At 46.8% G+C, this 12,500-nt stretch overlaps 1 protein-coding gene across 8 annotated transcripts in view; it reads right to left on the bottom strand.

Annotated features, from left to right (window-relative positions):
* Positions 1–1,909: 1,909 nt before the first annotated feature.
* LOC131447543 (tenascin-X) overlaps positions 1,910–12,500 on the bottom strand; it is a 22,350-nt gene continuing 11,759 nt past the window's right edge. For 6 of the 8 annotated variants that reach the window (XM_058619384.1, XM_058619383.1, XM_058619388.1 and 3 more), the window contains 12 exons: positions 7,826–12,085; positions 5,059–5,181; positions 4,593–4,736; positions 4,231–4,350; positions 4,006–4,155; positions 3,756–3,922; positions 3,418–3,538; positions 3,199–3,350; positions 3,028–3,124; positions 2,795–2,950; positions 2,544–2,707; positions 1,910–2,334 (listed from right to left, as the gene is read on the bottom strand). In XM_058619384.1, coding sequence (XP_058475367.1) covers positions 2,236–2,334; positions 2,544–2,707; positions 2,795–2,950; positions 3,028–3,124; positions 3,199–3,350; positions 3,418–3,538; positions 3,756–3,922; positions 4,006–4,155; positions 4,231–4,350; positions 4,593–4,736; positions 5,059–5,181; positions 7,826–12,085 — 5,753 coding nt within the window. In that variant the 3' untranslated portion in view covers positions 1,910–2,235. Of the gene's footprint in view, positions 2,335–2,543; positions 2,708–2,794; positions 2,951–3,027; positions 3,125–3,198; positions 3,351–3,417; positions 3,539–3,755; positions 3,923–4,005; positions 4,156–4,230; positions 4,351–4,592; positions 4,737–5,058; positions 5,182–5,460; positions 5,508–7,825; positions 12,086–12,500 lie in introns of those variants that run through there. The other 2 variants (XM_058619389.1, XR_009234052.1) reach the window with 2 other exon arrangements.

The raw sequence follows: 12,500 nt of genomic DNA, 5'->3' as shown, positions 1-12,500 counted from the left end.
AGTCTGTGCACAGTGTACAAACCTTTTATTATGAATAAAGCTTTATTTGAATAAGTAAATGTTACAATGTAAACACAAACAGAGAGAGAACAAGACAGAGGCGGAGCTATGACATCATCACTCACGCTCCCACACCAAATCAGTGATTTTAGCTGCTGGTCCTCTGCTGCCTTGTGTGGTCACTTTGTGTCACTGACGTCAATCTGAACAAAGGATGTGTGTGTGTGTGTGTGTGTGTGTGATGTTAAAATCACTGATTTTCTCTGTGGACTTTGGTGTGGGAGAGTGAGTGGTTTACAGACTTCAGTTTAACGAGATAAAAACGCGATCACGTGACGCAGATAAAGACGCGATCACGTGATGCAGATAAAGACGTGATCATGTGACAGATGAAGACGCGATCACGTGACAGATAAAGACGCGATCACGTGACAGATAAAGACGTGATCACTTGACGCAGATAAAGACGTGATCACGTGACGCAGATAAAGACACGATCACGTGATGCAGATAAAGACGTGATCACTTGACGCAGATAAAGACGCGATCACATGACAGATAAAGACGAGATCACGTGACAGATAAAGACGTGATCACGTGACGCAGATAAAGACGCGATCACATGACAGATAAAGACGAGATCACATGACAGATAAAGACGAGATCACATGACAGATAAAGACGCGATCACGTGATGCAGATAAAGACGTGATCATGTGACAGATGAAGACGCGATCACGTGACAGATAAAGACGCGATCACGTGACAGATAAAGACGTGATCACTTGACGCAGATAAATACGTGATCACGTGACCCAGATAAAGACGCGATCACATGACAGATAAAGACGAGATCACGTGACAGATAAAGACGTGATCACGTGACGTAGATAAAGACGTGATCACGTGACAGATAAAGACGAGATCACGTGACAGATAAAGACGTGATCACGTGACAGATAAAGACGTGATCACGTGATGTAGATAAAGACGTGATCACGTGACAGATAAAGACGCGATCACGTGACAGATAAAGACGAGATCACGTGACAGATAAAGACGTGATCACGTGACAGATAAAGACGTGATCACGTGACAGATAAAGACGCGATCACGTGACAGATAAAGACGCGATCACGTGACGTAGATAAAGACGCGATCACATGACAGATAAAGACGCGATCACGTGACAGATAAAGACGCGATCACGTGATGCAGATAAAGACGTGATCATGTGACAGATGAAGACGCGATCACGTGACAGATAAAGACGCGATCACGTGACAGATAAAGACGTGATCACTTGACGCAGATAAATACGTGATCACGTGACCCAGATAAAGACGCGATCACATGACAGATAAAGACGAGATCACGTGACAGATAAAGACGTGATCACGTGACGCAGATAAAGACGTGATCACGTGACAGATAAAGACGTGATCACGTGACGCAGATAAAGACGTGATCACGTGACAGATAAAGACGTGATCACGTGACAGATAAAGCCAAGATCACGTGACAGATAAAGACGTGATCACGTGACAGATAAAGACGTGATCACGTGACGTAGATAAAGACGTGATCACGTGACAGATAAAGCCGTGATCACGTGACAGATAAAGAAGTGATCACGTGACAGATAGACGCGATCACGTGACAGATAAAGACGTGATCACGTGACGTAGATAAAGACGTGATCACGTGACAGATAAAGACGCGATCACGTGATAGATAGTCTTTAGTGACAAAAAATCAGTTTTTCCTTGTGTTCCCTGAACTATCCCTTTGTTCAAAGTTCATCATCATCATCATCATCATCATCATTTGTTCAATTTGATTAAAACACGAAATGTGAAAATAAACGTTTTTTATTTATTCTGTAAAATTAAACGTGTGCAGCGACAGATTCTGTTTGTTACTTTATTTATTTATTTATTTACAAACATCATGACACCGTGGACACGCCCCCAGAAAACAAACAAACAGACAGGAAACTTAAAAAAACAAAAAAAACCAATGCAGTGTGATCTCTAGTGGTGAGGAAGAGGACAGAATAAAGATGAAGATGCTGACACGTCTCCACTTCTTGTCGCCATAGAAACGTTTACTGTCGCGATGACGAGTGATGACATCAGGAGGTGAAGTGACCCTTTAAATTCAGAATAACTGTGTGTGTGTGTGTGTGTGTGTGTGTGTGTGTGCGTGAGACAGTTCATCCTCTCTCTCACTCGTTCAGTCAGAGGGTGAACGAGTGAAGGACGTCGGTCTCATCTTCATCTCAGTGAACGAGATCGAGGAATCTTTTCCTTTCCAGGTCGTCCAGATCACACCCTGACACACACACACACACGTGCACGCACACGTGCACGCACACACACGCACACACACACGCGCACACGCACACACACACACACACACACTTTTAGTAGCATGTAATATCACAGTCTACCATCAGAGGGCGTCTCAGTCACAAAAACAAATATTTCATATACAGTGTGTGTGTGTGTGTGTGTGTGTGTGTGATGATGTCATCAGGTCACCTGATGTCTGGTGTTGACGCCGTACAGTCCGTTGAGGTTGGCCTCGTGACAGTTGTCGTACCACCAGCCTCCGCGGTACGACACGGCGCAGCGCGTGATCAGTGGCGCCGGGCCGTGGTCATTGGTGGAGAAGATGTGGTTGTTGTGGTAGCTGAGCGAGTCACCTGACACACAGAGAGAGAGGAGGGGGCGGGGCTTACTGCGGCCGTCTGCCAGGCTTGACCGCGGGTGAAAAGTGGGCGTGTTCTTACCTGCCGTGCCACGGTACCCGCCCACCGTCAGCCTGTAGTCGTCCTTGTCCACTTCAAACGTGGAGTACGCGGCGAACACGGCGCCGCCGCTGTCTCGCAGGTCCACGCGCAGACTCATCCTGGTCCTGGACGTCAGGTGGTGGAGAGCGTCCAGACCTGAGGTTTGACACAAACACCACGTCACAACGTCTGTCTTCACACACAGACACCGACACGCCGTCCGTCCGTCTCACCGAGCCAGAACTCTCCGCCCACGTCTCCGAATCCTTGGACGTAGTCGCTCCATCGTCTGAAGAAGTCGACCGAGCCGTCGCTCCTCCTCTGGAAGACCTGCGGACACAACACACGTCACCTGACGTCACTGAAGGAGGAGGAGCCAGCCGTCCGCCATGACGCCCCCTCACCGTCCAGCCTCCGCCGTCGGTCTCCATGTCACAGTAGACCCTCAGCGGCGCCCCCTGTCTGCCTTCAGGGTAGATCTCCACCGGGCCGGACGTGGCGATGCCGTTAAGCAGCTGCTGAGAGCAGTCGCCGGGGAACGGGAACCTGAGAGAACCTGAAGCAGAAGGGGAGGAGCCTGTGACGCGGGACACGCCCTGAGATGAAGTGAGGAGCTGTCGTACCTGTGGTGAACTCTGTGGAAACGTCCGTCTGTCCGTCCGTGTGCAGCGTCACCGTGTACGTGGATCCTGGACCGAGTCTGCCCGCGGTGAACTCAGTCACCGAGGAGTTCAGCTTCACTTCCTGTGTCACGGCGACGAGAACCAGACTCAGCCCATCATAACATCTACGTCACATGACCACACACACACACACACACACACAGGAGCTGCTGGTCCTCTGCTGCCTCGTGTGGTCACTTTGTGTCACTGAGGTCAGTGTGAGTGAAGGATTTTAAAAGTATAAAAGTACAAAAGTAATAAGACATCATGATCAGAGCAGGGGGCGTGGTTTAAGTCACCTTCATCTCCTGACCTCCTGTCACGTACGTCAGCCTGAAGCTTCCAGTGGGTTTGGAGGGTGGTTTCCATGACAACGTGGCAGAACGAGGGGTCACGTTTGTGGCCTGGAGATCTCGCGGCCCTGCACCTTCACCTTCATCTTCATCTTCATCTTCACTCCCGGAGCCTGGAGATCGTTTGGAGATCACTTTTCACCAAACGTTCAAGATTTATCCAGGTGTGTGTGTGTGTGTGTGTGTGACCTCTGACCTCTACTGGTAGTAAAGCTGGTCGTCTCCGCGGTGCTCTTGGCCCCGCCCAGCAGGCTGGTTATGGTGACGGTGTAGGTGGTGGAGTCCTGGAGGTCACTCAGCTGCTGCTCGGCAGCGTTTCCAGAAACCGTGATCCTCAACTCTGATCCTGGACAGACACGGGGTCAGGGGTCAGGGGTCAGGGGTCAGAGGAGGGAAGTGATGCCACGGCGTCACAGCTTACCTGGAGCTGATCGGTAAACGATGGCGTATTTATCGGCGGCGGCGAGCGCTGGACGCCACAGCAGCAGAGCGCTGGTGTCACTGATGTTTATGGCGTGAAGGTTTGTGGGCGGATCCGGCGCTGGAATGAAAAGATTTCACATTAGCGTAACTAAGCTCCGCCTTCTTCTGAGGCCTGAGAGCTGAGGGAGGGGGGGAGAGGAGGGGGCAGTGCAGGGGGAGGGGTCTGACACAACAAGCCTTGTGCTGATTGGACAAGAGGGTGAAGAAAGAAAGAGAGGAAGAGGACTAAGCCGGTGTTTGACCAGAAGGGGCAGCAGAGTATGAAGGTCAAAGGTCAGCGTTGGTTTTATACTCGCTCACGTGTCACGACGACCTCGCTGACCGGGTCACTCTCGTCCGCTCCCAGGACGGAGACCACGCTGACCTCGTAAGTGGAACCGGGCGAGAGCTGCGAGAGGGCGAGGGACGTGTCCTCAGAGTCCAGGGACACGGACACAGGGTCTCCTACAAGGGTCAAAGGTCATCTGCTCCGGTCACCACGGCAACAAACGTCCAATATCATACAAATAAATAATATAAACGTGTTTTTTTTATGTTGTTCAAAATGGCTGACTTCCTGTTGAGGTGAGGTCATGGTCCCAGTGGACATCTTTGTTTGTCCTTAAAGTGAGGACATTTAGTCAAAGTGAGGACATTTAGTTTTCCTTTTACAAAGTTGACCTATATTTGTTTACTTTTCTGTGTTTAATGTTCACATGTTTGCAATAAAGCCTTAATTCATTCATTCATTCATTCATATCCAGGTGAAAGTGTGTGTGTGTCTCACCGTCCTCTCTGTGGGTGTAGGTGACTTTAAATCCACTGACTTGTCTCTTTGGTTTGGTCCAGGACACGGTCAGAGACGTCTCTGTCACGTCACTGAAGACGATGTCGGTCGGAGGATCTGGACCTGGATCATGAGAGCGGGGACACGAGTGAGACGGAGACGTTCAATAAAAGACAGACACAGGAGGAGAAGAAGAAGAAGAAAGTGAATGAGCCGTGGATTTGGTTTAGGTAAGAAGAAAAGACAAAAAGTGCACATTATTATTATTATTATTATAATTATTATTGTTGTTATTATTTATTCATCCATCCACACGTCTGTATTAGGCTCCAATACATGTGTGTGTGTGTGTGTATATATGTAGAGTGCAAACATATATACAGTATATACACATATACAAACATGGGTCGTGGACAGCAGCAGAGGACAGACGGAGGACAGTGAGACACCTGGAAATGAAAGTGTGGCAAGAATAAATGAGAAGAGCACATTTTGAAAAAGATGATGAAAAAACATTCAGACATTCTATATACACACATATGTTCAGATAAGAGTAGAGCTGCAGGTGGAGATGATTGGATGAAGCGTTTAGAATTCATTCATTAGTCTGGGTATCACAAAAAACAAATCCAGTGACAGTTTTCTATGTTTATGTTCATATCTTAAATGGATCGTTCCAGTTTTTGGAGCGTGGTGAATAATGATGATAAAATAAGAACACGTTCACGTCTCTATCTCAATGTGAGACACACTGAAGTTTGTAAAGCACTCACTCTCCCACACCAAAGCCCGCAGAGAAAACCAGTGATTGTAGCTGCTGGTCCTCTGCTGCCTCGTGTGGTCACTTTGTGTCACTGAGATCAATCTGAGCAAAGGATTTTAAATTTAAAGACATCTGAACTTAGTGATGGAGGTGTGTGTGTGTGTGATGTTAAAATCACTGATTTTCTCTATGGACTTTGGTGTGGGAGAGTGAGTGGTTTACAAACTTCAGTTTCCTGTTGGAAAAGTCTGTCTCACTGTGAGACACCCTTGTCCAACACTGATCACATTGTCTTGTTTGATACCCACATCAATTAGGCTTTTATTTGCTTTTATGAAGGTTTCAGGTGAAGACAGACCACATGTACAGAGACCAGCTGCGGTCTTACCCTGGCTTTAGGTGAGAGGGTGAAGGTGTCAGTGAAGCTGGCTGTTAGCTTACCCTGAATGAGAGAAGACCAGAGCAGCAGTGAATGAATGGTGCTGTTATTGTTGTTACTTTGAAGTTGTTATAAACCGTCATTTGATGTCAACTCAGTTGTTTACACTGGTTCTAAGCGGTTTAAAGTGATGTAAACTGGTTTAAAGTGGTTTGGTTCCCCAAGGCTCAGTCCTTAGACCGCTACTGTTTGACATTCACGCGCTTCCACAGACGACGTTTGACAATAAAACCTCCGTCACAGCGATGACTGCGTCACAAGTCAAACTGGGAATGAGTTCATGCTAATATGTTGCTAATCTTAGTCCCTGTCCACACGGAGACAGAACACGCAAACCCACTGCTCTATAAAACATGTTCCGTTTCCTTCAACTAAAACAAATAAGATTATAATCCAAGAATCATTCCGTGGTTAGCTAAAAGTGACGCTAACAATAAGATGCTAGCACCAGTGTTTACTGAGACGTGACATCAAACACCTGAGTGTCGTTAACGTTGACCGTATGATAATGTTTGAATTCATGAATATGACTATTTCACACATTCATGTGAGCGAACGAACAGCATGAACACAAACAACGACAGCAGATAATCTGTGACTGACGTCGAGTTTTAAAACACACACACGATGAATGTTGAAATGAACACAGAAGAAGAAAATATTGAAGTTATAGTTCAGGTTCGTATGACGTGCTGACTGTTTTATGTGAGCGCCCCCTGCTGCTGAGAAACAGTGAAACCATGGCTGCCAGCAGGCACTCAAGGAAAATCGGATTTTAGCCACTGAACAACAGACTCCATTAATAAAATCCACATCAATTTAAGTCTGCGATATCTATGTCACATGTCCACGTCTTTATCTCACTGTGAGACAGACTTTTCCAACAGGAAACTGAAGTTTGTAAACCACTCACTCTCCCACACACACACACTCACTCACCCTCCCACACCAAAGTCCAGAGAGAAAATCTGTGATTTTAGCTGCAGGGACACAGGAGCTGCTGGTCCTCTGCTGCCTCGTGTGGTCACTTTGTGTCACTAAAGTTAATCTGAACAAAGGATTTCAAACACTGGAGTGACAAAATCAGACATTTGAACTTCGTGATGGAGGCAGCAGTGTGTGTGTGTGATGTTAAAATCACTGATTTGGACTTTGGTGTGGTAGAGTGAGTGGTTTCTCTTTGGTGTGGGAGAGTGAGTGGTTTACAGAACAACAAGTAACTTCAGCTTCCAGGTGGACACTTCTGTCTCACAGCAAAACTGTGAACAAATTCTCAAGATATTAGAGACTTAAGAAGGCCAACATTTTATAACTGGAGTCTTTTGTTAAGTGGTTAGTTCTCAGCACCTCATATAACCAACCTTCAGAAAACCTCAAATAATCAGCTCAAGACAAAGTGCGATGAAGACACGACACACGATGAGTGTTTGTTCTGATGGATCGAGGTACGAGCTCAAGAGGAAAAGAACAAGTTCTGTTTAAAAATGGGTCCACAACATCGACAGTGATGTTGCAGCATTGTACAGTAGTAGTTTGTGTTGTTCTACTGTCACAATGACTTGTACCTGTACTGATGACGAGCTTGTGCAGTCTGGACAGAAGACCGGGACCCTTTCCAAGCAAAGTCACGGTGTACTCAGTCTGAGGAGGCACATCTCCAAAGTGGTGAGAGCGAGCTAAACCGGGAAGAACTTCTTGGACGGTTTTGTCACTTTTGGTTGTGGGTTGGACTGTTGTGCTGCTTTGTTTTATTGGAACATGTGTAATGAGACTTTCTGGTATTCTGTTTTCTGATTCCAGGTCATTGGCTGGTTGTTGCTTCCTTCCCTGCTGTGGATCTGGTCTTTCAGAGTCTTCTTGTTGCCTTTCTCCATCTCTCTGATCTTCCTTTTGATTTGGCCTTTCGTCTTTGTCGACTTTTTTCCTTGTGACAACAAAGTTTTTGTACTTCCCTTCTGGTGAGTCCCATACAAGTGTAAATCCACTTGAGGTCCGGTTTGTCACTACTACATGGTTCAGAGGTTCCCTTGTGACTGGGGGTGAAGAAATGTCTGATCCCACCAAAGGTTTGGATGCAGCACTTCTTGTTTTTTCATTTTTGCCATCAAAGGGATTTGTTGTTGGAGGCTTTATTTGGCTCTTATTGATGTACTGTCTCATCTGGGTGCGGCGATGTCCCGTTATATTTCGTGGTGGTAATCGTCTCTTCGGGAATGAGACTGGTTTTGAGGATCTTGAATCGGAGGACGGTTGACGTATAGTTGGTCTCTCTTGAACAGTAGGGACTCTGGATTTATTGACATCAGATTTGTCACTGGAAACTTGGCCAGTAGTTTCTTCTCCTCCAGATTTAATGGCTTGGATTGGAACACGTTCCCCATTTTCTAATTGGTCAATTTGTGGTCTAACAGTGGAATCAAGTATCCTCTGGACATTATTATATCCCGTTATATTTCGTGGTGGTAATCGTCTCTTCGGTAATGAGACTGGTCTTGATGATCTTGAATCAGAGGACGGTTGATGGATAGTTGGTCTCTCTTGAACAGTAGGGACTCTGGATTTATGGACATCAGAGTTGTCACTGGAAACTTGGCCATTAGTTTCTTCTCCTCCAGATTTAATGGCTTGGATTGGAACACGTTCCCCATTTTCTAATTGGTCAATTTGTGGTCTAACAGTGGAATCAAGTATCCTCTGGACATTATTATATCCCGTTATATTTCGTGGTGGTAATCGTCTCTTCGGTAATGAGACTGGTCTTGATGATCTTGAATCAGAGGACGGTTGATGGATAGTTGGTCTCTCTTGAACAGTAGGGACTCTGGATTTATGGACATCAGAGTTGTCACTGGAAACTTGGCCATTAGTTTCTTCTCCTCCAGATTTGATGGCTTGGATCGGAACACTTTCCCCATTTTCTAATTTGTGGATTTGTGGTCTAACAGTGGCATCAAGTATCCTCTGGACATTATTATATCTCGTTACATTTCGTGATGGTACTCGTCTCTTTGGGAGCGAGACTGGCCTTGAGGATCCTGAAGTTTGTCGGCTAGATGGTCCATATAAGACAGTAGGGACAGTGTTCTCACCAGCATGGACTCTGGGTTTATGGAAGTCAGTGTCGTCACCGGAAACTGAAACACTAGTTCCTTCTTTTTTTGACTGTGTGGTTTGGACTGGAGAACTTGCCTCGTCGACAGTGGTCTGAGGTCTGTCTGTGGCATGTGGTCCGACAGTGGTCTGGGGCCTGGTCGGAGGTCTGTCAGTGGTCTGGGGCGTGGTCTGAGATCTGTCAGTGGTCTGAGACGTGGTCTGAGATCTGTCAGTGGTCTGGGGCGTGGTCTGAGATATGTCAGTGGTCTGGGGCGTGGTCTGAGGTCTGTCAGTGGTACTAGCTGTTTTTTGCGCTCCTGCTTGACTGACCAGAAGTCCTTGGTTTGGACTGGGAACCCCCTGCTCTCCTGGGGTTTTATGGACACTCTGCTTCTCTTGTTGGCTTGTTTGACTTCTGACATTTATGGTAGCGCCTCCATTTAGCTTTTTTATTGGTGGAGGTTTGCGTATGGTACCTCTGTGTGGATACTGAGGTGGTCTCAGGTTTAATCGTGTTTTGTTTTGAAGAGGTTGACCATGCGGTCCAGGTCGATGGAAATAATGGACTTTGGTGGTTGGGTGATGGGAGAAAGGCTCGTTACTGCCTCCGAGCGTCTGATTTAACTCATTAGATATGCTTTTTGTGGATTGTTCATCGTCTTCTCTTACTGGCTCTGTGCTTTCAGAAGAAAGAGGAGACGAAGTAGTTGGTAATTCAGCAGCAGAAAACCTTTCTTTCTGTATCTCTGGTTTAGAACTTAAAGGTTGAGTGGGACGAGTCAAGAGCCTCAAATTAGGACGAGTTCGGTTCTGGAGAGACCCTGCTTTAGGAAAGGGTCGAAGCACATATCCATTTCGTGTAAAATGTTGGTGAACTGGGATTCTTCCTCTTTCTATCTGCATCCTTTTCTGGTTTTGTTGAGGTCTGGTGGATCCAGGTGAAGATGCTCCGTCCTGGTCTCTTCTCACATCCATGATAGGTGTTTTTACCTGAAGTGAAGGTGATTCATCGGATTCACCTGTAGACACAGGCCTGGTCTCTGTCTCTCCTCTGATAGAATCATTGAAGTGAGGAGAGGGACGATGAGGAGCTCTCATCCTTGGATGACTTTTGTTCTGAGACAAACCAAAGTTTGGGCGTGGACGGCGTGTGAAGCCATGTTTCAGAGGTGTTTTGCGAAAAAGTGGTGAACCACCTTTTCCTGAAGGTGGTTCTGTCTTTCTTTCTTGTGGTAACACAGTGTCCACGCTGCTTCTGAGACGATCAGCGTCAGGTTTATCACTTCTCAATGAATCTGACTTTACTGAGCTGGATGTGGACACTGAAGAAGATGTGAGGGATGGTGGTGAAGAGGAAGAAACCTCTGAGGTTGAAGATGATTGTGATGATTGCAAGGATGACGATGAGGATGATGAAGGTGGCAAAGATGTACGTGATGGTGGTGATGAGGTTGATGGTGGAATGACATGGGTTAGTGACGATGATGGTGGAGGTGGTGCAGATGATGAAGATGAAACTTGGGAATTTGAAGACAAAGATGATTGTGATGATTGCAAGGTCAACGAGGAAGACGGTGAGGAAGACTGTGAGGGTGAAGAAGAAGACGGTAAGGAAGACTGTGAGAATGAAGAAGAAGACGGTGAGGAAGACTGTGAGGATGAAGAGGAAGACGGTGAGGAAGACTGTGAGGATGAAGAAGAAGACGGTGAGGAAGACTGTGAGGATGAAGAAGAAGACGGTGAGGAAGACTGTGAGGGTGAAGAAGAAGACGGTGAGGAAGACTGTGAGGAGGAAGAAGAAGACGGTGAGGAAGACTGTGAGGATGAAGAAGAAGACGGTGAGGATGACTGTGAGGATGAAGAAGAAGACTGTGAGGAAGAGGGTGAGGATGAAGAAGAGGATGGAAATGACGACAGCGGCTTCATTCCTGTTAGAATCTGCTTCTTCATCACGTCTGCATCAGCAGAGAAGGTCGATGGTTTGGCCAGGTGAACGGAAAACGTTGAGACGTTCAAACTCTCATAAGTGTCCGTCAGGAGTTTGTGTAGAGGATCGGGTGAAAGGTCGAGGTCCATCTCTGCAGATGAGGGTTTCAAACCCTCGGTGTTTCCTGCTAACCCTCTGCACCCACCGCTTCTGTCCTTATGAGGCAGTCTGAGGAAGTGCGTCACTTTCACTTTGTTCAGACATTTCTTCTCCTGGTTTGGGACGACCGCCGCCGGAGCGGTGACTTCTCCTTGTCCTCCTGTGGAAACATCTGGTTGCTGTTCCTGCTCCTCTTGTCTGTTGTTTTCTGAATCAGTTCCAGACGTTAAAGCTGGATTGTTGTTGTCCTTCCTCTTGAGGTTTGATGCTTCAGTGCTCGATCTGTTTTCGGGTTTGTTTTTCTTTGGCACTGTAGGCGTTTTCTTTTCTTTTTTTAAAGGCCCAGAACCAATCTTCCTCCCTCCTGGCTCGGCTCTGCTCGTGGTAAAACCGAAAGGACCTGGCACTTTTGGTTTCTTGGACAAAGTAAGCCTTTCAGCATGAACGGGCCGGCTGCCATTTATGACTTTGGTCCTGCTAACCAGAGGTTTACGTCCTGATCCCACAGAGGGGGAGGAGTCTTTGTTGTGTTCATCACCTGCCTCTCTTTCATCCTCCCTCCTCTGCTGTTGGTTTATGGTGAATTCCTGGTCTACGTGGTCAGTGTCTTGTCCAGGTGTTGGTGTGACCCCCTGTAACGTCTGTCCTACAGATGAGAGGGGAGTGAGCATTCGGATTCAACGTTAAGGTCATGACACGTCGTTGATAAATCCCGTCTACTAAAGGAGGGAAACACAGATTTCATTTTCACTGGTCATTTCAAGAGTCTCATGTTCACGAAACCCAAAAGTTAAAACTTAAAAATCCTCCAGTCCAGAAGGAGGCGATGCTGTGTCTGACAAAAGCACCAGAACTTCTGACAGGTGGATTTAGAAAATGATTCCTGACATAATTACAGTCAGGGTCCAAGGGGCCAATATGCAATGCACTTGAGTGCCACTAGTTGCCACAGTTGAGCATGCATGTCTGATGAAGTCTTGGTGAAGGCTAATACCAGTGAGCTATCACATGTAACATAATAACAACAGGTTTACGACGGGCTCGCTCCTCTCTGAGTTCGC

The sequence above is a fragment of the Solea solea genome, chromosome 20 (assembly GCF_958295425.1).
Source record: "Solea solea chromosome 20, fSolSol10.1, whole genome shotgun sequence".
NCBI classification, from domain to species: domain Eukaryota; kingdom Metazoa; phylum Chordata; class Actinopteri; order Pleuronectiformes; family Soleidae; genus Solea; species Solea solea.
The sequence above is the reverse complement of the archived record's forward strand: the minus strand, read 5'-3'. Positions and strand labels throughout refer to the sequence as shown.